The sequence below is a fragment of the Erpetoichthys calabaricus genome, chromosome 17 (assembly GCF_900747795.2).
Source record: "Erpetoichthys calabaricus chromosome 17, fErpCal1.3, whole genome shotgun sequence".
NCBI lineage: Eukaryota > Metazoa > Chordata > Cladistia > Polypteriformes > Polypteridae > Erpetoichthys > Erpetoichthys calabaricus.
The window spans coordinates 1,573,045-1,598,927 of NC_041410.2; the positions used below are offsets into that span (position 1 = coordinate 1,573,045).

Below are 25,883 nucleotides of genomic sequence, written 5' to 3' on the forward strand. Positions count from 1 at the left end.
GTTTAGAAGGAGAGCTTTTTGGGGGTCAAAGGCATGTCTGACATCACCATGATGACTAATGCCAGGCCAGTCTGCCTCCCAGTTCACTGATAAATGCACACCACGGGCTGTTTGTTTTATTACAGGATTGCTAATATTCAGATTATATTAATCTTCTTAAGCCATAAAGACATGTCAGGTTTTATAAAGTTCAAATGAATGGCACTGTGTATAATAAATGTTAACAGACTGCAGGTCTGCATGTTGCCTGCTTAGGTGTCACAGCAGTGGGTGATGCACAGATTCACAGGCCGGGTTCAGACCACAGCCTGGGCGCTGTCTCTGTGGCACTTGCATGCTGTTCCCATTTTCACACGAGTTTTCTATAGACTGTCCCCCAGCATACCAAAGCTGAACACACTACTGACACTTGACACGTGCCTGGAGATGGGGAGAGAGTCCTCTTGGGAATCTGGATGGAGAGCAGTAACATGCTGGTCACGGCCTTACATTCTCTAGCAAAGTGCTCTGTTGAAGCACAACCCCTGTAGCAGATTTCATGCCTTCGAAGAAATCCCTTGTGCTCTCCTATGGGTTTCTCTCTGAAAGCACGACACTTGTTTAGGAGTGTGATATTTTTATGTATTGGGCAGAGTAGTGGTTGGAATTGTAAACTTTCTCTTCTGTCACTGTAATAGGTTTATATGTTTACTATGTCACTGTCCACTGTACAAAAATATTTTATAAATCTACTTTTGTTTCTACTCGCATGTACAGCTAACACAAGGCCAGATTTAGCACACAGGAGTTCACCATATAAGAACTGCTAGGCAAGCATTTTAAGACAAGACACGTTAAGGACAACTGCGAAATGGGCAACGTGTACTGTACTGTTTCTGTGTGTCAAACTCAGCATGAAATTGTATCCTCTCTTTGCCTTTCTTGGAATTGTATTAGATAGATAGATAGATAGATAGATAGATAGATAGATAGATAGATAGATAGATAGATAGATAGATAGATAGATAGATAGATAGATAGATAGATAGATAGATAGATAGATACTTTATTAATCCCAAGGGGAAATTTACATTATTCACCCAAGTGGGGGCCTACACATGGAGTATAAAGCCTTGGGAACATTGCCCGGCACACCTTTGAAGACGACAGATGGATGGGACATAATGTCATCTGATCCGGAAAATCCTTCCAATGTGGTGACGAAAATGGCAGACTCTATACATCGAGCCCCCACTCCCAAACAGGGTTCTTGTCATGGCTTCCTCATCTGTTATGCCGTGTAAACCGTCATTAAAGAAAGCTAAGTTATTTCTCCTATGTGATTTCTTACCGCGGTATCACTAAGGGAGGGGTATCGCCTTTTTATATTATATCTATATAGTTTCGGGTTATGTAACATGCCGCAATTACAAAAGCACTTATTCCAACAAGGGAGCTAGAGCCCCCTGCTGGATACAGTCACATCCTTGCTGGCAGTATAGAAGGATAAATTTACTTTGCTATTGATTAATATGTATTCAACATGAATCATGAGCACATAAAGAAATAAATATTATATTTTATCAAGCACAAGCACTGTAATGGTTAAACTGGTTTATTTTTATGTATCTGGATAAGCTAGAAACAACCAATATATTATAAGCTAAAGGTCAGGTGTGTACTGAAGGGTGGGGAAAGTAAATTCTCCCTTCCAGACAAGGAAGGTGAACTTGAGGTTGTAAATATTGGTGGTATCCGCTGGACCAGGACTATGTGATATATGGGAAAGATGTTACACCCAGTGAACTGGGAGATATTGGTGGTACAAGTTGGAGGCAGGATAGCAAGGAATGGAATATTGGGAGTCAGATGACAGAGACAAATATGCTAGGAGATAAGAACTGTAATAAAAATATGGTTTGCCCATCATTGGCCGCTCATTTCATTTGATTTGAGTCCGTGTATGCATCATGCAATAAAACCTCATTCTGCTGCCTTCCTGAGACTCCGTGTGCCTTCTTTTGAAGACTGGGTGTCATGGTGGCTCTGAGGCTAGGGATATACACTGGCAATCGGAAGGTTGCCGGTTCGAATCTCGTAAATGCCAAAAGGGACTCTGCTCTGTTGGGCCCTTGAGCAAAGCCCTTAACCTGCAATTGCTGAGCGCTTTGAGTAGTGAGAAAAGAGCTATATAAATGTAAAGAATTATTATTAAAGAATTATTACAACAGCAGTTGAAGTGTCGTCTGAGTTTCCTGTCTTATGAATGGAAATAGTACCTCTTACGTCCTTATGTCTAGCACTCAAGTTCCCATACCTAGCAGTTGTTGAGCCTGGCACATGTACTTAACTCACTGAGAAGCTTGGATCATTTTTGGCCTCGGCAATCTGTCTAACAAATTCTGAGAAAAAAGAAAAGGGTGGTAAAGAGACTTGATGCTGCAGCTTGCACTTGGAACCACTTCTCTTGATGATGGTATGGCAGTTTTGCCACCAAGGGGTTAACACCATGAGCAGTATCTAAATAACTGAGACCAGGAAGATGTGGATCCGTTTTAGTAATTTCAAGTTCAAGGAGAAGGTCACTAAGTTCCAAAAGCTTGTGGTTATCTTTGTTTAGTTAGTCTTTTGAATATGGAAAGTTCATTGACCTCAGAGCTTCTATATGTTTGGTTTAATCTGTCCGAGACAAGGGTGAGGCCTGTAGATGGATTGTCTACATGGACATTTTTAAGCCTTTTGGACATATTCTGCCAATGGGGGCCCAAGTCATCTCACCAGTAGATCTAGTTCTTCCATGGGTGAGATGTCTAAGTCATGGATTGCTGTGTTAAATGTGGATCTCCAGCTCCTGTAGTTTTCTGGGTGGTTGTTGAACCTTGTGAGACCAGCATTGATGAGTTCTCGGTGGATCATGCACCTTGCAAAGTCTGATATTTCAGCTCTTTCAGATTTCATGCCCACAGGTATCCCTTGGATGTTACTGTAGCTGATGGCATCTGGTGGATCAAGCTTAGTTACTAGTAGGGTAAATGGAGTTGTAGATGGATTCAGCTCAGATTGCCCGATACCTGGGTGTCTTGTGACACGACTCATTGAAGAAAACAGAGTCTCTGGAAGCATATGGTGGTTCCTGGGAGGTTTAACGAAATTCTGATTATCTGCATCTGGGAAAGGTCTTGACAGTGCATAAGTAGGTGGTTTGAGTTTTGGAGACTTGTGGAGGTTCATAGCACTCACAGTGGGGGGTGGATAAGAGTGGTCTTTGCCACTGGGTGGTGTAGCATCTTCTGGCAAGTTATGTGTAAAGCTTTCAAAAGTGGGCTTAAAGGCGTTGTCAGTATTGTAAGAAAAACTGCAAAGTTTGTTTTGCAGGATCTTCTCAGGCGGTCAAGCTGAGGGGATGGTTGATTTCTTCTTGTTCTACAGTTTTTTCCAAAATACTCAATTTAGCCAATGCCGCTGCTTCCTCTTGTTGCTTTTGGAGGTCCTCTAACTGAGCCTCTGCCCCTGCCTGCATGTGGGCTGCTTCTGCCTTAAGGACTTCTGCCTTTTTAATACAGGCAGTCTGAATCGTAGCTGCTTCTGCACGGGCTAAAACCAAATCTGATCTCTGGGAGTTTGAGCGTAGAGATCTAAATGATGTTCTAGAATGTCCAGATGAGACAGAATAGCAGGATGTGGTATCATGTAACTGCCTTGCCCTATTTTTTAAACCTTGACTTGACTTCAAGAAATGGGATGTCCCTTTGCTGATCAAGGAGAGTAATGCTATTTAACTCCTGCAATGCTTCTTCCATGTTAATGTTTAACAGAAAGGCAAAATACTTCTCAAAATATCTTTAGTAGTTCTCATAGGCATGTTGAAGTCTTGCAAACACGTCCTTTAATTGCTCTGATCTGTCACTGTCATCATCAGCAATGGCAATGCAATGAACAGTTTTGCTTCATAAATCTAAAAGACTGTTAATTTCTATCCTTTAACTTACAAAACCTCCTCTGATCTTTAAAGATGGCTGAACTGTGTGTTTAGGTCGGGCAGACAGTTCACCCTCTGTTCCAATATCATCTTGAGGTGGGAATAATTCACCTTTTGCTTCCCGGGACTCCAATTCTAGTGAATGCGCCGATTCCAGCTGAGAGCTACTGCAATGAGGAGCGCTGCGCGTGTCTGAGATGGGCGGGGCTGAGCCGAGAGCGAGCACGCAGCGGCCACTGACAGTTCAGCAAGACAGCGGCGCGGCGCGTGTTTCAGGTGGGCGGAGCTGAGCCGAGAGCGAGCACGTAGCGGCCACGGACAGTTCGGCAAAACAGCGGCGGCGCGACAGAAAGTTTTGCTCCTTGGCTGTAAAGTCAGTCAATACACAATGAAGTCTATAGAGAGCCCTTCAACTGCATGGAACTTGAAAGTAAAAATCCTAAGTAAACGGAACAATGACAAAGTTAGCAAAATAAACTGTAATCCCCGTTTGAGCTGTCCTTGCCTGGCTGCGTTTTAGGAATAACGTAGGAAATCCTTAAAGCAGAGTCCTTTGCTAGTCGTCCCAGAGTAACGAAGGTGGGCGTATATACAGCTGTCGCTCGACACGATCGGGCTTCAGAAATCCGTCTTTTTACCTTGCCGGCCCTGAACGAGGTGTTAGCGAGGCTTCTCTCATAAAGGCCCAAGCCGTACGCAGTGTGCGTCGCCCCACTGATTGTAGTGAATGAGGACAGATAGCTTTACTCACCAAGAAAGAAAGCCAAGGCCGAGAATCCGTATTAAAGAGATCATACCTGGGATGTTATTGTAGAAATCAGGAAAAAGTTTGATATACAAGTATGATCCCTTGAGATTGAGTCTACTGTGTAAAGGTGCTATATTGTATAAGATAAAGCTTGATAGATTGAATAGCATGTGTGTGAAGTGTGGCCCCTTTTAGACGTAAAGTGTAACATATCAGCAGCTCCGGCCTTGGATTGTAAAGGCCCGTTTATATTTAGGACATCTCTGTCACAGTGAGGGTCTGCTAAATGTCGTCTGCTGTTATGCTGCACGGAACATTGAGTTGGCAACTGGGTGCCTCCAGAATTTTGTGATTGCTTGGTCCTGTGCACATCGACTACATATGCGCTAGACAAGAAAATGTGGGCTCATTTGAGGAACAGTTGTGTGAAGTACCCACGCCTCCAACATCCAAAATTATAAGCATACAGCGATGGCCAAATGGGCACAAATTCATGGAGAGAATTCACCCAGACCCTGAACAAAGATGAAAATTTCTGCAGGCAGACCGACAGGTAAAGGCAAAGGAAGAAAAACTTCCAGGGAACAGTCGGCGGATTTTGTAACCACACAGTGTCAGACCAGGGCTCAAATCATCTGTGTGTGACCACCTCAGCAGCTCTCTGTGCCTGAATATGAGCTTGGATTAAAGCAGACCGCCAACTTCAGTTTGTGTGAACAAGTGTGAGACTGTGATAAAGAAATAGAAATAATTACAATATGAGTGTAGAGGCACTTGGGACGATCATCATTATGGAAATTAATCTTCAAATGAAATCTTCATAGTTGCATTCATATTTATAGGCCACATGGACTGAGTCCCTGACTTAATTAGATAGCATGGCCCTCTAGTAGCCACGTCTTTGAATTGTAAATTCTGCACTACTTCATGTGAATTATTTAATTTTAAAGCTTTTAGAAAATAGAAATATGAAAAAAACAGGTACAGAGTAGGTGTAGAATACCTGAAAAAAGGTGTTTGCTATATAAAGTATGTGAAATGCATGTAGTCCCACTAGCAACTGAGGTGTTACCCCCAAATGAGCAACGGCTTACATTGTAGAAATATATAAGCCACCGGTTTAAAACTGCAAAGTGCCACTGTGTAAAGGCACTATATGAAGTAAAGCTTAGGCAGGCACACAGGCCTAGAGGTTAAGGCATGAGATGCTGGCTCGGTCAGAACTGGCGTCGTCCTCTGTGACGGTGACGGAGTCACTTAGCTTCTCTGGGCTCACATTGTAGAAATGTGGAGACGAATGTCGTAAGCTTGTGTGATTCTTGACTTGATTTAACTGAGAGTGTCAAGTAAATTAATGAATTTGTTGCTTTACATCTTAATTTCAAACCAAGGCCTTTGGAGATGTGAGACGGAGCAGTAGGACACTATGACACCAGATTTTAATGATATTAAAAGAGTGATGGGTTCAATGGACAGTGAAAGCAAGTGAGGAGCAGTGACTTCAGTGTGGGGAACATCAACAGTAAGGATAACAGAAAGAAGCTTGTTTAGTTTTAAAAGCTGCTCCTTACCTTTTATTAGGCTTAGCCTTAAACTGCACACTTGCGTAACTCAGAGTTTGCTCTTCATTCTGCTGCTTGGGTTTATTTGTGGGTTCACACAAATTATAATAAACATCATCTGCAGCAGTCTGTAAAATAAAATAAAATAAAATAAATAAATCTATGAATGTTCACCAGGACACAGAATTTACACTGTACACCGTCCTGTGACATACAATATGCTCACTGACACAGATTCTGTAGCCCTGGGTGCAAGGAAGCAGCGTTATGGCCATTCATGAGCAGAACTGAGAATGCCTGGAAATTTCTCATTTAGTTCTTGGAGTTGAAATTAAAGTTGAAGTTGCACCCAACTCTAAGGCGGGAACCAATCCTAGATGGGATGCTGGTTTGTCACAGGCACACACCTGCAGTCACTCACATGGACAACTTAAAGTGGTTAATTAACAGAACACTCACACTTTTAGACAATGATTGACAACATGCAAGTGGATTCTGAGAGAAGTGCAGACTCCATGTATGTGGTGACCAGGCTGGGATTTTGGCCAAGCAAGAGCTTTGGAGATGTGAGATGGAGGAGTAAGCTACTGTGTCACCAGGTTATAATGATATTGAAAGAGTGATGGGTTCAATGGAGAGTGAAAGGTAGTGAGGAGCAGTGACTTCAGTGGTGTTCACAAGTGTGTGGAACAGCTTAAATGACCAAAGCACTGAAGAAAAAATCAAATATAATATTACTAGCCATGAAAATCTTTGGAGTGTGAGAGAAATTGGTTAGCATTGCTGTCTGGCACATTTACGGTTCAAATCCTGACCTGGTTAACATCTGCCTGCAGTATGCTCCTTACTCCTGTTGCCTTTTTGCATTAATTTCAAAGAAAATAAAACAAAAAAATTTAAGTCTCACCTCTTTCCCTCCCTGGCCGTCTCTGTCTTGCTGATTTGTCTTCTTTCTGTCAAATAAACAAAGATACGGTTATGGTGTAATAAAACACATAAGAGCCACTGGACATAAGAATGAGTGTGGCCCAGGGGTTCAAGCAGTAGTGGGTACACCACAGTGGTGCCAACACACCTCTGGTCAGTGACTGACTGAGTGACCCTCTCAGTTCACCTGCCCAGGCACCTGTCACACAAATACTGATATATCAGCGCCTTAGGATGGCGGTCACTATGTTAAGATTCCACTTAAAATAAAGTTTATTTGTGTAAATGGAGAGAATGGTGTTAAAGTAAGAAGAACTCTTTGATCAATCTAGCAGACTGTGAGTCTAAAAGGATAAAAAATGTGATTGAAACGTTCTGCTGTTTCAGATGTGAGGTAAAGAATCTATAAATCAACTTTAAAAGTCTGTTTGCTCAGTGCTGACATTTTCAGACTGATCTGAAGTTAGTGAGATGTCAATGGTGAGCCGTGGAAGGATGAAGAGCAGCAATCGACATTTCATGGAGGTCAGCGAAAAGTATTGGATCAGTGATATAAAGAGTAGGCTTAACTGAGTGGACTAAAGATCAGGATTTGTGTCCATGGAGGGTCCTAACTGACCACACCGGTCGTCAGTCTCACACTGCCGTTGACTGTTTGGATTATTCAAAGTCACACTCTGTTGATGAGTTCACTTTTGGTGTGCCAGGGCTTCAGTTATTGTAAGCATCACCTTGTAGGTGCCGTTTCTATTTATTATCGGGACACAGATATTGATGGCATTTCACAATCGAGAGTTGAAGCACTTTGATGGATTAATTAAGAGTTAATTGTTAAAAAGAAGCACCCTAATTAATAACACAGAAAATAATGTGAAGATAAATTTACCATCCATCCTTCCATTATCCAACCTGCTATATCCTAACTACAGGGTCACGGAGGTCTGCTGGAGCCAATCCCAGCCATCACAGGGCACAAGGCAGGAAACAAACCCCGGGCAGAGGTGCCAGCCCACCACAGTAATTTTACCAGAAAAGATTTTATATATGCATTATGAATACAAGAGCTCATTTTAACATTAAGTAAAAATGTGTCACAAATATTTTCTTTACAACACTGAGGAGCATTTTATCCACTTTTGTTTCTTAATGGCAGTGCATTGATGTGACCGAGGCCTGCTAATCTGCGTCCAGCCCTGCAATCAAGGCCTCCAACTTACTGGGAAAACTTGGGAGTTGGTGGCAGGATTGGCACTCCAGACACCACACTAAAACATACAGTGTACCAGTGTGGTGCTGAAGTGTCTCCTGCTGTACTCGGGTTCCAATCCGGGGGGTTTATTGTGTGGTGGGCCTGGCAACATGCCAGCGTAGTAAGGCCTGCTAACAGCCAAGACCAGTGGCCTAGTAGACCTCAGATGGCTTCTTAGCACTCACAGTCTGAGCAAAACAGGCTTCCAAGGCCCAGTCCGCAGCGCCGTTAACATTTTGTGAATTATCGTGAACACAAGCCAACCATTAGTTAGCTCCTTGGTAAGGCCAACATCTGCTTGTGTGGCATCCTGACTAGAAAATGTTCTGTTGATTGCACCACCAACGTCCTCTGTGTAATGGCACATTAGCTCTCAGTATAAATGTCAGTTGTTAACCAACACTCAGTCCAAAGGTTAGTTCAGTGGCTGTAGCGACTTTGCTTTCAACTCTTGTGTCTTCTCATTAAAAAGTTTATTTAAATAGCTGACCACACTGACTCTAGATGGAGTGCAGTATTCTGTCTCAAGAGAAATATTTAGTTGGCAAACACTTTTGTCTTCTGGCATACTGATTGGTGACTTTTCCCTCACTGCAGTCTTTTTTATTTAATCATTTTTGGTGTACTTGAGTTTCAATATGAATCATTTGTAGAAAGTGTTCACTAGGAAAACTTCTGTTTTTTTGGAAAGTGAGCTCTATGGCTGGTTTCTGTCTTGTGCCCAATTTATTCCATTGGATTGGCTCTGGGCCTCACAGACCTGAATTTGTTTAAACCAACGTATTATTACAGACAGTCAATAACTCATTAAATAATTAAACAATACAATGAATATAACAGAGTAGCGAACAAACAGTCAATAACTAATTAAATAGTTAAACATTAATAGAATGAATATAACAGAGTAGCGAACAAGTAAAACATGTCTATGTGTCTGTCTGGTTGCTATGTCTCTATCATTCCAACAGCCGGCTCACCACAAATATTTTTAGTAATAAAATACATTGCCTTTGTCATTCATTCCATCAGATGGCATATCAGAAACATTAATACTGCTTTTACGAATCTAATATAACAGAGACACACACAGCATACAGTAATTAGTGCTGAGGTCTACGTTGATTACTTTGATTTCAACCGATCTTAGACGGGGAGCACAGGCAGTTTAATAAGAAGAGAAAACTGCAAATAAATTTTATCTAGCCTAATGGCTTACCAAGGGGGTCATCTAATGTGCTCAGATGACCCCCTTTTAAAAAAGATGGAAGAGAATGATGCTTCGACACTAGAGAATTTGCTTAATCCCAAAGACGTGCTCATCTTCCTCCATAAAACTCCAGGAATTTCCCATCAACCCTCCCACAGCTATCAAGTATTCCACAAACACAAGAATTTCCAGCAAGTGTTGGCTTATTTTCTCTAAAGATCATTGAAGGATAACCTGAAGGACTGATAATAATTAAGTCATTGGGCAAAAATGACGGCTTACCTTAGAAATATGAAAACTCCTAAAGCCAATGCTGCTAGAAGAGGAACGATCAACAAGGAGTATAAGGCGTAATTCTTGCTCGGTTTCACTGGAAAAGAAAAAAGGCAAATCAACTGACAGCATGTCTTCAGCACACTACTCGAGACATCCTTCATACTTCATAATGTTTAAAATGTGCAGCACACCAATTGAAATGACCGCTGATCAAACGCACACTTAACACCACAGTCCGGTCAATACAGAGTGCAGAGTCAGCGGCCATCACTGGAAAAGTGCAGAAAATGCCAAGAGGTCAAAATACCACAAGGTCCTCTTTAATGGAAAGTCCCTGGAACTGTCGATTAGTAGCATTTTTGTTTTTACGATTTCATTTTATTGTATAATCTCATATTGATATTTATTGTGCTTTCAGATTGAACTGACTGCTGCTGAACTTAACACATTAATGGTGGAGATTAAAGGTGACGTTATACTAACAGGGCGGCTCCTCACATCCCCGTAGTGTCGTGTGTGTCTTGAAAGCGCTGCTCACAAGGACACATTCTGGGATTCTTTTAATTCAAAGATTAATTCCTGTTCAAGAATTCAATATCAGGTGTAAATATTCAGTCATGTCTGTCACGCTTGGCTTTTAACACCCAGGGCAGCAAAACCTGTCAGAACGCTGGCTCAGGTCTGCGGCTTTTATTATCATGTCCTTGAACTTCTTGTGTTGTGTTTATTTATTTTTGAAGTGTTTTATCTTTTTTATTCCTTATGTAATTTGTATCAGGGAAGCAGCAGGTTTTTTTGTTTTTTTTGATTGGCGTGTAAGAAGGACAACTACGTTTAGGTGAATTTAGCCCCCCAACTTTAACAATAGCTGGTCTTTGGGTTCCTTGTTTTATTGGTTTAATAATTAAACAGAAGTCCTTTTGCTTATTTCTCATATTTTGTTAGGGCCACTTCCTTGACTTTATTTTTATATTCATGTGTTCAACTCTAAAAGTTTTGTGTTGGACCCCCACAAAGGGCTTAGATATTTGTGAAGGCAATCCGGGCTAAGAGGCAGCCCAGTTTTTATGGCCCATCATAGTTAATGACGTTGCCTCAGCTACTCCGGTTCTATTCAATAAGGGCGCGCACAAAAAGGTGAGCTTCAAAAGGGCGACCTCAATTGGGCGTGGTGAATAAAGGCAAACGCAACAAAATTATTACAGAAAGTTTATTAGATAAAGGCAATGATTGAACGTATAAAAAGGCGAAAGCAAGAATATTAAAACATTCGCTCAATTGAGGTCGCCCTTTTGAAGCTCGCCCTTTTGTGCGCGCCCTTATTGAAGGATACCAGCTACTCCAATGTCTCCACCATGTCATTTTAAAACCAGTCATTTAAAGATACAACTCAGAACTTTGTTTGAGATTCCCACAATCCTTTGTGAACAGAAGTCCTCCTATAGACCTGCATTCCCATAATAATTCGACAGCACACAACTTGACCCAAAATGTCACTTTAGTGCTGCAGAAGGAAGCGAGCAAACAAGAAATAAGAGTTAAAGTGAAAATAATCTGAGCCTTTAAGAACATTCCTGCCTTGGGCCTGATACTGCAGGGATTGGCAGTGGCTTCTCGTAACACTGAACTGAGTAGGAACATCAGATAATGGAAAGGAGCATTAATACAATTTAATATCCACGAGAGCCGCTCCTTACTGCCACTGCCTTGCAGCTCCACACTCTGGCCTGGCCCCTCCATGTCCGGTGTCTGCACATTTCTGATCCTCTCCTTGGCTTTTTCTAATGTTTTCCACCAAAAGCACAAGAGCAGGAATCATCTTAACTGTTGTGGGTGGAGTGGTGGCTCTGAGGCTAGGGATCTGAGTTGGCAATCAGAAGGTTGCGTGTTCAAATCCCATGAACACCAGAAGTGAGTCTACTCAGTTGGGCCCTTGAGCAAGACCCTTAGCCTGCAACTGCCTTGTCCTGGGTATGACGTTAATCTGTGCCCAGCCCTGCAAGCAATTTACCAATTTACAGGGAAACCTGGAGTTTGGTGGCAGGATTGGCATTGCAGCCACTGTTAACAAACTTCTCGCTGTCCCAGTGTGGTGCTGAGGTGTCACCTGCTGCACTCGGGTCCCAATCCAGGTGGTTCGTCATGTGGTGGGTTCGTCATGTGGTGCTCTCAACCTCTCTATTTAACTGCTAGAATAAAATGACTCTTCAACATGCACTTTAATTGTTAATTGTTAAAAGTCATTAAAAAGACGGGAGTTTGTGAGTGAGCAGAGCGCAGTTAGTGAGGAGTCCAGCAGTTGAACTGTTAACTTTTTTTTTTTATACTGTAAATAGATTATTGTACCGGAAAAGAAAAAAGTGCAAGACACCACCTGCCTGTTGGTTATGCTGGCACATCCTGACTTCATCTTTACCAGCACACTTTATACTAGGAAATGAGATCACATCTGACACTTAGCTCTGTGCTTTGCTGTCTGATGACAGGTCACATATCAGAAGTCGTATTCTGAAAACCAAATGTTTAGAAAAAACTTGTAATGATGAGCCATTTTGGGACCTTCAGATGTTATTTAGTGGCAGAGGGCTCTTGTTAGAATGTGCCATTTACCTGAGTGCTCAGTGGTGGGATTGAAATGTTCAGCAGGTGCTGTATGTAAATAAACCCGAGTGACGACAGGAGCTGCTCTCTCCACAATAAGCAGACTTGACATGGAGAGCTTTGCTGCTCTACCAGTGCTGTCAATAAAGAATGTCCTTGGGTTGCATTTAGAGCGATATTATTGTGTGAGACTTCTGAACTCTTTTGAGACCCTCCCCAATAATAATAATAATAATAATTCATTATATTTATATAATGGGATGGCACGCAGAAGCACGACTGCCACGTCTGTTGAGGGTTGCTTGTCTGTTGCCGAGGCAACCGCAGATTCACAGTGCCACAGAAACAACTCTAAGCTGACTGCTGCCACGCAGAAAGTGCCAGGTGCCCAATGGGTGATGCTGGAATCATTAGAACTTGGCCACTGACCTGTCTGCTGTGTTTGTGTAGAGTAGAATGGTAGACCCTGCTACAATAAATAGCTGTACTGTTCCTGTTTTGAGTTGAATAAAGCTGAGACTCAGCCTCGTCTTTGGGGTGCCAGACTGCGACTCACATGTCACAATTTACTTAGTATTTCCTTCAATATGAATTCACTTTAGGAACGCAGAAAGTAGTAAAGGGAAGTCAAATTAATAAAGGAGGTCAAGAAAAGGTAGAAATCTGCTGATTCAACCCCCCTATTTACTAAGTAATGACCTAATGTTTGTATAGTTGAAAATATGTTGACTTATCTTATATACTGTATAAATGTCTATGCGTAGAAGTGTGTGTATGTGTGTCTGTCTGTCCGGGCCAGAAGTGAGAGGTGCAGTCGGGGTAAGGGCTCTACCTCCGAAGAAACGGAAAACTCACTTAGCTGCTAATAACACGAGTGAGGTGAGCACGTCTGCAAAATGTAACCTCAGAAGATAGACAAAGTTGCTTAGCCGCTAACATCGCCAAAATGGTATCCCTTTAACTTTTCCTCCCACCGCTAAACAAACCCTCCTAGGAGAGAGATGCCCAGAGTCGTTCCTTTCAATTACCTGATATCTATACAGTTCAGTTTTTTTTCTGACGATTTCCATAGTTTCTAGGACCCCGGGCTTTTTACAGCACGGGCTTACACAGCTAGTAACAATATAAATAGGCAGGCACTTATTACATGATTTTTGTTCTTCTTATTTGTTAATGTTTGTCATTTTTTTCTTTGATTATTTTGCTGCAGCCCCAGATGTCTAAGCAGACGAGAAGAACTCAGTCAGTCGGTCCATCAGTCCATCCATGACACTTCACGGCTCTGGCACTGATTTAATGGATTCAAATTGAATGTCAAGCAGGAACAAGAGAAGGCCTTTGTCATTGACATTCATCTCTAAAACTCCACTTAATGTCTACTCTGCATGTCTACTAAAAAATAAAATCACAAAATCTACAGTGGACAAGCATGGAGGTGACTGGCACATGTTCAGAGTCCAGTGAAATTCTTACTTGCATGTGCTCATCAACATGTAAGACGTCACGACTATCAGGCACAATCATCAGTGACTACAGTATGACATCCTTACATCCAAACTCCTGTCACCTTTATCGCCAAATCCGTGTATTCGTTAAAACGATTGTGACTTAAACAGGGCACTCAGCACATCAGTGCTCCTCAATCCTGTGACATTCACTGATCAGCTCTGGCCATGCTGACCCCATGGGCCTGTGACGTTAAAGGTGCTGATCTGTGTGGGACACTCTGTGAATTGCACTCTCATGTCTTCTCCAGAGGTGACAAACTCACGGGTTCCAGCTGAAATATCTTAAGTGTGTCAAGAAAGCGAAGCACAAATCGTGGGGTCAGCGTGAATCACTTCATGAAAGTAGCAGAAAGTAGTAAAGGAAAGTCAAATTAATAAAAGAGTTTATGAAAAGGTAGAAATCTGCTGATTCCTCCACCTTTGTGTCTTCACTGTGGACCTCCATGCACAGAGTTGTGGTCAGCTGTCCTGCGTGTCAGTGTTTATGTCTGCTGTACTCTCTAAATGTTAAACACACTTAATTTTATCATTTCTTTTCAGACTTCTGTATCCTTGCAGACATTATGGATGCTCACCATTTACCGTCAGCTTCACCGCTGTAGACTTTACTGTCCCATGGATGTTGGTGGCCTCACAGTGATAAGAGCCGGCGTCATTCACATTAACCGTGCTGATGTGTAGATGTTCTCCTGATCCTACTTGGCCGCTGTTCTCCTTCACCCAGGTGTAGTTGCTGGGTGGGTTTGCTGAGGCTGTGCAGTTTAAAGTCACCGATTCCCCTTCTTCTATACTCATATTGGCCTGTCCTGTGATGATGACATTTTTGGGGACATCTAAAATAAAGAACACAGCAAGATGTCAGTAGGAGGCATACATTTCTAATCCTTACCCATTATGAATTCTGTTTATTAAAATTCCTCTCAGGTGGGTTAAAAAGATGCTGGTGCAGCGTCATATCAGGCAGGAGGACATCAGAAATTAGTCAATGAGAAGTTGAATTAATGGAGGAGTTCAGTAAAAGGCACAGCGGCCAGGCCACAATCTGATATCCATGTGGTGGGCCTTGTGTGTGTCATGAACTTGGAGTTCAAAACACTGGAGTATTCCTAAGGCACTTCTAAAAATCCACACTAGCTGAAAACTACCATCAAACCCCAGGTAGATATGAGGACACACGGACTCTTTATAAAGTAAAAACTTTATTTTCACTCAAATGCTCTGTCATACTGTGAAGCTCCAAAGAACACAAAAGGCATAAAGGAGTTGCCAGCAAAGCCAATCAAAGTGAACAAAGTGCCAATACAAGAATCTGAAAGTGAGGTCTTAAAGAGAACACGGGTTCAAAAATCCAATCACAAAGGCAAAAAAACACACAAGAAGTCAGCAATGTCTCAAGACATTGAAAATGAACCGCATGGGACTGTGGGAGACCCCTGAGGTTTATAGGGCAGAGGGCAGTTACTGGTGGTGATGGGCACGTGGCCCCGCCCCTTGCAGGACCACCCACAAAACACATGGAACAGAACAAAGGCAGCTATACACAAAGAAATCGAACAATACCCCACAGTAATAAAATACATAAGTAACGTCAAATCACTAAATGAATTCACAAAGTCAACATAAACAACAGAATCAAACCTGAACAAAGAAGAAATCAAAGAAAGATCTGAACTCCAGCACTGGAGGGTCCCTGACTGAACCACAGCAGTGTGAGGACTTTGTGTGGTCTCCTCGTGTCCCCCTCAGTCGTGACTGTGCCCTTCAGCCCAGTGCCGTGTCACTCTGTTTGACTCCTGCCATGTGCTGCCAAGATGAACAACACAGAAAATGGAAGGACAGACGACAAAGAAAGACAAGTGGGAGTGTGACATGTCCGTATTCTGACTTCTAAACATCAAGGTGACCACTTCAGTGTGTTTGGTAAATTTATGTGTGAATGAAGCTGAAAGCAAGATGGAGAAATGGAGAAAATCAAACTTCATCATGTGTTTCATTTTGTGTGATGACAGAAAAGCCTCTCGGTTTGTCCTCATTGTACTGTTTGTATGTCTTCAGTGACACTCGTGTCATTTATCTGTCACACTCACTGAACTCTCACTCCGCACACTCACACTGTTAAAACACTCAGAGTGCGACTCACACTGGGCATCCAGTAGAAATGCTGGGGACTTCGTGATTCCAGTCTGACACCAGTAACTGCCGTGGTGCCCTAAGGAGACTCGCTGAATGACAAGCTGCGCTGAGGTTTCATCTTCACGATGTCCATTTCTGTACCAGGAGAAGACCCCGTTGGCGAGACTGCAGGTCGTTGTACACCTCAGGGTCACCGTGTCATTTTCTTTCACTGTCTCTGCTGTTGCTTCAATCTTTAGACCTTCAGAAAATTAAGAAAAGTAAAGCAGTTCAGTGTCTGCTCCAAGTGATTTTATTTGCATGAATTCTCTTTTCATCAGCCCTGCTTTAATTCTCATTACTGATACAGTTTGGTGTCAATGGAGAGGAAAGAACAAAAAACAAGAAACCCATCAGACTGTGACAGGCATGGAGTGTGTGACATCAGTGAGGACAGCAAACCAACAAAGTGACTGTCATGTCGTCACAATAAACACAACTGGACAGTCAGCTTGGTGGGCACCTTTAACATGCTGAGTGTCGAGCAAGCGGCCATCGCTGGGTAGAGGGGCAAAATATGAAGAGAGTCCAACACTGGGCTGATTTAATGGAACTGAACTGTGTGTGCAGATCAGTGACATTAATATGATTAAAACGTCAAAAGAGAAACACCTGATAAACAAATTAATAAATAAACATACAAACAAGTAAATAAATAATAAAAAGACATTTGTGTAAATTATGAGGTGTAACCCAAGAATCAGGCCTTCAAAGAGCAGCAGGCCATCTCAGACTCACCGACAGCAGGCCACTTTATACTCAGCCGTCATCCGAATATGAAGATCTTTGTTAAAAAAGAAACAAAAATGAAGTTTGTGTAAAACGTGAAAACTGCACACCAGAATTACTGGAGTCCTTCAAACTGTTCCTGCCTTGTGGCTGATAATGCGGGGATGGCATCGGCACCCTGTGGGTTAAAACACAGAAAGGCCAACAATGCAATGTAATAAAGATGGGGACACGGGGCTTAGTGCAGCCTCCTGGTGTCTTCAGAGTCCTGAGTTCAAGTTCTGGCCTGGTCATTCACTTTTTGTTAGGGGTCTTCATGTTGTCCCTTCAGCTGTCAGGTGACCTGGTGACTCTAAAGCTGGGGTCTCCAAACTTTTATTCCCTGAGAGCTACTTTTACAAAATGAAAATGGCTGATAGCTACTCATGTTTTCTAACCTTTATTCTCATAGCTTATTTCAACCCAAACAAACTGAATAAGCATGCTTGCCTGAACATTTACAAAATGTTGGTATCCACATTAAAACATTACAAAAATATTGAGTTCACCTGCAAGCGCATTTTGTATGTCTGTCTACATTTTCTCTTGTATCTCACACTATTAAATTGAAATGTGAATGCTGTCAAAACAAAACAATGCAATTCTAAATCCACAGATGTGACTTCTTCATTTGTCATTCTGTCACATGTCACTGTGTCACTTTATTCACAGTCCAGTTGCATGTGTGATGTGTTTTTAGTTAGTCAGGTGACTGACACTGAGGTGGATGGTGGAGTGGAGCTCCTCAGGTTCACTCTTATGGAGTCATTTCAATGTCCGTCTGTCAGTCTTGTTGTGAACTTTGATTTCATGACATTCACGTCACAGACTCCCAGAGGTATGGAGACCCAAACAAAGCAGACATTTTCAGAGCTGCTTGATGAAGATTCTGATAGTCATCTGGCTCTACTAAGCTCCAGAAATGCTGAGAATGCTGTTGAGACTTTAACTGCACATTATTTTGAAGGTTTACAAAAATATAATATATAAAATCCAATGTCTGTCTGTCTGTCCGCTTTTCACGAGAGAACTACTTAACTGATTTAGATCGGGTTTTATTCTATAATTTGCTTGAACATTGTGGTTGATTTTGCACCTTCTCTCATTTCACTATTTATTATAATTCACTGGCGTTATCGATTTATCTGTGGGAAATGCAACAGGCCGAGAGGAGGTCCCTTCCTCACTCACTCGGCAGCTTCGGGGCGTGTGCCTTAACTCCGCTTAGCTAGTGAACAAGAGAACAATTGAATTCAACTTTGTTTGATATTTAAAATCAAGTGTTACTTAGGGCTTGATGAGTTTGAGTCCGGATATTCTCTTAAGTGTCTGCCACATTGAAAAGATAAGATAAGAATTCAAATTGTGGATCGTGATTTTGTGTTAAAAGGATTGTGATATGATTTTTTGGAAAGATCGCCGACCTGTAATTTGACTAATCAAGTTTTCAAATTTATGTAGGATTCATTAACCCTTTGGCGAGCTACTTGGAAAGGGGTTGCAAGTGACGTGTTGGAGACCCCTGCTCTAACGAGACCCCATATGAGTGACTGTGGGGAGTCCTGACATGGAGTTGCTCTCCGTGCAGCGGTGGCTCCTTTTCCTCCTGAGTCAGTTTAATCTGTCAGGCTGTCGAGACCGAGGAGTCGATTTATTTCTTATGTTAATCAAACTGTTAGCGTAAAACAATTCTCTACTCGCATTTTAATTCTAACTAAAAAGCAGCCAAAAAAGGACTTTGAGATAAAAGCATGGAGGAGACGCAGAATATGAGAAAGATGAGCAGTTCTGAGGAGTCCACCACCTGAAGCTGACAGTTAGTTTTGTATAAAAGATTGTTTGTCATAAATTCTTAAATATATTACTTTATGATTGGAGAACAGAAAGATTGAGAGCTTCACATAACGAGTAGCTCAATGAGTCGCCAATTCTTTACTTTTCTTCTTTTCTTTGTTATTCTGTCTCAACACCAGTCCTCTAATCAGACCAGAGGCAGTCTGTCCGTCTGTCAGCCCACCATACCTGTGACTTTCAGGCCCACCTCACCCATTTTTGGAGCCTCAGGATATCCAAGCATCACTGAACAGGAGACCAGCGTGGATGTCATTTCTTAAAAATTCATCTTCTGCTAACACCAGAGCTCCACGACTGTGCCATCAGTGGGCAGCTGTGAATATAGGGTGTCTCTGACTGGACCTGAACTCCTTCACTCAGTTGATGTCTGGTTCTCCTGCTCTGACACAGAGTCCATGGATTCAAACTGAGTGTGTATCAGGAACGAGAGAAGGCCTTGTGGTCGACTGTTCACGTGTTAAAGTCTATTCACTGTTCACATTACACGTCATTACAAATAATAATCCTAAAATCTACAGGCGTGGAGGGGACTGAGGGTGAGGGGGGTGCTCTGTGAGACACGCTGGGATTTGCACCCTCATCTCTTCTTCTTTTGGAGATCATTTATTCTGAGTAAACTTAGGAGTCCCAACTAAAATATCTGAAGAGTTGCTGATGTTTGATAAGAAAGCAAAGCACAAAAAATTAATTTATGGAAGCAGAATTAATAATCGAGAATTTGAATTATTAGAGGAGTTCAGTGAAAAGCAGAAATCCTCCTCATTAAAGCATTTGGGCGCCTTCACTGTGGACACCCATGGACAGATGAGTTGTCAGTTGCCCTGCACATCAGCGTTGATGTCTTCTGTGCTCTTTAAATGTAAAACACTCAACGTTTAGGTCATTTATGTTTGTTACTCTGGAGGACTCCGAGGATACTCACGGTTTACCACCAGGGTGACAGCTGCAGACTTTGTCGTCCCGTAGGTGTTTGTGACTTCACATTGATAAGACCCCACAGCACTCAGGTCAACCCAGCTGATCTGTAGATGTTCTCCTGATCCTGGTACGCGGATGTTGTCCTTCACCCAGGTGTAGGTGCCAGGCGGGTTTGCAATGGCTGTGCAGTGTAAAGTCATAGACGTCCCTTCTTCTACACAAATGGTGGGCGGTCCTGAGATGACAACATTCTTGGGGGCATCTAAAATACAGGAGGACACAATTAGTGAGAAACCAAAGTTTCAATTCTTTATTCTTCATAAATTGCTTTTTATTAAATTTCATTTCATTTGGGTTACAGATGATGGCACCATGTCATGTCAGCTGGTGGTGTGCCTGACAGTTTCATAGCCACGTGGTGTGACTTGTCTGTGGACATTATGTCCCCCCCCCCCCCCCCCTTAGTCCTCGGTGGTCCTTTTGTGATTTTGCCCCTCAGCTCACTGCTGTCTCCCTCTCTTTACTCCCACCATGTACTCCTTACTGCCAGGATGAAGTGAACCTCTCAAGGAAGTCAAAAATATAAAAAACAGAAGAAGAAACTGCACAGAATGACAAGGGGATGCGTCACATGTTCATATTTAACTTCTACATGTGGAGATAAACATTTTATTTTTTGTTAAATTATTAAGGTGTATGAAGCTGAAAGAGAAATAGAAATAATGAGTGCATCAGGAATATGTGAGGATCAGCTTGTCATTGTGCCTTAAGATGTCCGCATTTTGAATTATGACAGAAAAGCCCCTCGATTTGACTGCCTTTGATTCTTTGTGTTTGTGTTTCTTCATTTTCACGGATTCACTTCCCTCAAAGTCAGACATTATTGAACCTTTTACTTCAGTCCTGATTGGACTCTCACTCCGCACACCTCACACTGTTACAACACTCAGAGTGCAACTCACACACGACATTCAGTTGATATGCTGGGGACGTCGTGACTCCAGTCTGACACCAGTAACTGCCGTGGTCCTCGTAGGAGACTCGCTGAATGACAAGCATCTGTGAGGTTCCTCTTAAACGTTGTTGATTTCTGTACCAGGTGAAGACCCCGTTGGTGAGACTGCAGGTCGTTGTACACGTCAGGGTCACCACGACATTTTCTTTCACTGTCTGTGCTGTTGCTTCAATCTTTAGACCTTCAGAAAATAAGAAAAACAAAGCAGTTCAGTGTCTGCTCCAAGTAGTTTAATTTGCATTCATTTTATTTTATTCAGTTATTCTTTAACTTTTCTGTGCTGATGCTGTTTAGTGTTCAGAGTCAATGGAGAGAAAAGTGCAGCTGATTGTAACACTCGTGGATTGTGTGACATCAAACAAACAAACCGACTGTCATGTCGTCACAATACACAGAATGATACAGTTGGCTTGGTGGGTTTGGAAGAAAAAGCTAAGAAGGAGTCCGAGCTGTGGGTCACGTGATACGTAGTGAGTGTCGAGTCAGCGTCTGTCACTGGCTAGCAGGTCAAAGATAACAAGAGAGTACAATACAAGGCCGATGGATTTAATGGAACTGAACTGTGTGTGCATTTAATAATTTTAACGTGATTAAACCAGCAAAGAGAAACCACTTGAAACAAATAATACATAAACAAATAGGTAAATAATCAATTTAGAGAGTGTTTAGAATGAGGCATAGCAGAAGAATCAGTGGGCGCCCGTCCATCTTAGGACTCACACACTCAGTCAGTGACACCTCACAACAGGCCACGTTATAGTCGGTGATGAACGTGACATGAAAACGTGAAACTAAACCTATAAATAAACATTTAGGTGACTGAGAAACATTCAAACTCCACACAAACACAGGACTGGTGTTTGAAATCCAGGATCCTGATGTTGTTATCCATCAAATAAAACACAGACAGACGTCTCTTATCTCACCTGTGACTGTCACCCTGACTCCCGGCACTCCAGTCCATTGTTGTCCATATCCATCTCCCTCAAATCTAAACTTGTAGTATCCGTTATCCTGTCTTCTCACATCGCTGATCCTCACAGAGCACATTTTGTTTTTGTCCCTAAAGAGCTGAACTCGGTTTCTGTATCTGCTGGCCACGCTCTGCTCATTTGTGTGATAAATGGTGTTCTCTTTAGTATTATATCTGCTGTTTTCATTAGAATCATAAAACCACATTTCATATTTCACTTTAATATTTGCTGGATGCCAGTATGAACAACCAATCGTCACCGTTGATCCTTCAGCTGCGCAGATCGTCTTCGGCTCATAAGTGACCCCCCATTCACCCTCACCTGTAAAACACAAAGGAGTAGAAAACGTCAAGTCTGTGATTTCAGTTCACTTCACGCTGAGAAGACACAGATAAAGATGCACCTGGTCCTCCACATAGAAACTTCATTAATCTCAAAATAAAAACTAGAATATGTTTTATTTATACAAAATATCATATAAACAATGCATCTTTGTTTGATTTATATTTCTATAATTCATACTAAAAATAAAATAACAATAAATGATTTTCTAAATAACATATTAATTTTTCTTTAAAAGATAAACACCCATTATAAGTTACTAAAATCACATTAATAAAGATGGCTCTTCAAGTTTTCATCGGTGATGATTAGGCCACTCAGACTGTGGCCGTTTGGTCAGTAAGTCCTGGTCGATATGCCATCAGACTCCACCAGTCCTGCCACTGGGGCTCATCAGAGGGGCAACCAAAAAACAGGAGTTAGAAGATGTGAACCACAGAGAGGGGACAGAAGAGGACGGGTCAGAAAGTCCTGAAGATGTCCTGTACGGTGGCCGTGACACACCTGATACAAGGAGCAGACTCGTGTGCTGAATCACCAACAGAACAGACAAAGAAACCAAACTGGGCTCAAACGAGAAGGTCCCTGAGTGTCACTTAGTACCCGGGCAGCACTGGTCATAATTAAAGTACTGGGGGGAGACCAGCAATCAGAGAGCAACAGTCACCCAGATGGGACTTGTGTATAGAAACTCATGGAGCAGTTTCTCTGAATTTCATATCGAGATGGTGTAAGTCTGGATATGTTTAGGATGTGATTAAAATGAAGTCTTAGATACAGAAGCATTAGGGCTTTACAGACAGAGAGATGGAGAAAGAGAGATGGACAGACAGAGTGGTCAAACGTGACCCCCAGACTGGTGACTGAAACAGGAAGAAGCGACTGGCCGTCAGTGCTAATCTGAGTAACACAAGACTTTCAGTGCCCACAGCAATGGTTTCTGGTTTAACTCACCATTGAGGTGAAGACACTTTTTATTTATACACTGCTGGGTGTCACTCGTACATTTGGCGATGAAAACTGAGAGATGTCCGGAGATAGGCCTGTGTATCATTAACACCACAATAAATGGACACATTGTGATGATTTAACATTTTAAATAAGGATAGTCGATTGATCAGAATGGATTTGGACCAAGTGCTGACCACCATTGGGGAGATCTGTGAGATGTGCAGCAGGGTTTGGACTGATATGTCCCAATGGTGCCATGTTCAATAAAATAAGTGAACCAGCTCAGTACAAGACACTGCATCGTCCCTTGTTGGCAAAGCCTTAGTCGACAGATTCAGACATAGCTGTCAGCTCAGGTAGAACCAGCAAGCTGGAAGATCCTGATATCTGCTGCCATAAGTCGATAATTTACAGAGGTGGAAGAGTAACAAAGTACAATTACATCATTACTGCACTTCACGTATCTGCACAACACTTAAGTAGATTTAGCTGTGGCACACTTTTGACTTTTAGTCCACTATATTTTATAGAAAAGATCTCTTCTTTCTGCTCCACTACGTTTCTACATGGTGATGCATTACGTTTCTCAGTTACATGAATGGTTTTGTTCTTTTTTGAATGACTCTTTTCAGTGAATCATGAGAATCTGTTCACAATGGTGAATGAATCAATTCAGTTGAGCACCACAGGAGAGCTGAAATGCATGTGTGATGCCATGAGGTCATGTTTCTTATGACACGTCTCTGATGGGCAGGGCTGGATTTATATGAAAAGAGGCCCTAGGCTATTCCACTTATGAGGCCCTTTCACCTTCCATTTTTAAGTTTGTAAATTACATGAGAAATAATAAAATACATCATTACTGTGATATATATCAATATGTTAAATGAAACATGTTGTGATTGGTACTAACCTTTATAAAAAATGTGGCACGGATAATAAATAAAAAAAAGTCGAGAACACTTATTTGGACATTTATTCTCAGCACCATATATAGTACTTGTAACAATAACTAATCAAACATAACACACAACATTTACAAAGAAACAAAATTCAAATAATGAAAATCTTTGACTACGAAAATAAAATACGCAATAAAAATGATCATATTTTCTATCAAATTAAATTAAATATATTCAATACACTGAAGATTAAACCAAATTCAATTCAGATAAATTTATTTCATAATAATTCGCATTTAAAGTTTAAGTATGAATTATTATGAATTTTAAGTCTTAAACTAAACCAAAAATGGAACTTTATTCAAACAAAATCCAGATCACAAAAAAGAAAATATCAAATTGTATATCATATTACATTTTATGTTAATAGTTATTTTATTTAAGAACTGATTCAATCCAAGTATACATTTAAAACGAAATAGTAGATTAGAAGAATTTCTTTCTAAACTTTTTCACACAGACTTTTTTCGATAAACAATTCATTTTCGAATAATAAATTGAAGTAAAACAAAAACTCATTTCCGTGAATAGCGCGTCTCTTATAATAGTCATTGTTTATAAAATAATAAATGTTAATTTCATAATTTCTGAATTTCAAACACTAATCAATTTAAAAACTATTTCCAAAATATCTTTAATTCAATAATGAAACTAAATTATCATTTTTCAATCAAGATTGTATGGAACTGTTATTTTGTCTCATTGGAAAAAATAGCAATTATGAATAATGAATTATATATATATATATAATCATGAAAATATAAAATAAAGCACGTAATATACATTTTAAAATATACAAATTAAAACATATGTTAAGAACTTACCTAGAATTCCGCGAAATGAAGATATTGTCACAAAAAATTTTTCAATAGTCTATAAACACTTCACTAAAGTATTGAACCTACTGAACTCAAAAGGCGAGAATCAAATGATCGTGTACGCAATCCTAAAATAAGAATCTTTTCTAATAACATTAACACGTGTTTCATATTATCGAAGTAACACGAATATAACCGAACGTCGGGATATCAATAGGTCTGTTCATTTGTCTGTTCCAATCTACACCAATCTGCACTTTATTTATGCAAGAACAAACCAGAGCTTAGTAGCATAAGGCACGTCAATATTTGCCATAGCAATCAGTGAACGTATGAACTATACTTTGGTGCAATCTAGTATATACAAACGAACAGACCCAATGAGCCGAACGTGTTGATCTTAACCAACACATTTTTATGTTTGTTTATTAGTCATATGCGTAGAATTTCTCCTTATTTTAGGTTCAGTGTTTTAGTGTTCATTGTTTTTAGAATAATGTAATTTTAATTTTGCTAACAATTTGAATGTAGGCCCCTCTTGATCTTGAGGCCCTAGGCTGAAGCCTAGTTAGCCTATAGGAAAATCCGGCCCTGCTGATGGGTCGTCACCCATTTGTGTGGTAAAATTAACCAAGTGTGTCAAAGTGTGAATTCTGAATCGAGGGATAAGCTGCCTGCTATTTATTGTACTGTTTGCAGCAGTGCAGTATGTGAAACAGTGGCATTGACGCATCACACGGTGCTTTTGTTTTACTTTTGTTTAAAATTCAATAAGTATTCGCACCTTCCATCTCACAACAAGTGAAACAATCAATATGGGAAGACTGACAAGCAAAAACACGTATAAGAAAAGGGAAAAGAGGAGAAAATGACAGCTGAGCCTGTGAGGTGAAGGGACAGCAACACAAGTCTGAAATGTCAAAGTTAAATTAGCAGATGAGGCTCAAGGATGTGACGATTTTAGGGGCTTCATGAGGCGCTCAGTAGACTGAGGGTATATAAAGTGCCATGACAGTGTGTTATAATAAATGGAGTTTCAATGGCCATGGACAACGGGTTGGATCCTCATTACG

General features: G+C 41.2%; 1 protein-coding gene across 1 annotated transcript in view; it reads right to left on the reverse strand.

Moving 5' to 3' along the window:
• LOC114643332 (B-cell receptor CD22-like) overlaps nucleotides 1–25,883 on the reverse strand; it is a 359,848-nt gene that overhangs the window by 199,070 nt on the left and 134,895 nt on the right. The window contains exons 18-21 of the mRNA XM_051920772.1: nucleotides 20,711–20,944; nucleotides 19,753–20,010; nucleotides 16,177–16,410; nucleotides 14,703–14,869 (exon numbers count right to left, since the gene is read on the reverse strand). Coding sequence (XP_051776732.1) covers nucleotides 14,703–14,869; nucleotides 16,177–16,410; nucleotides 19,753–20,010; nucleotides 20,711–20,944 — 893 coding nt within the window. The remainder of the gene's footprint in view (nucleotides 1–14,702; nucleotides 14,870–16,176; nucleotides 16,411–19,752; nucleotides 20,011–20,710; nucleotides 20,945–25,883) is intronic.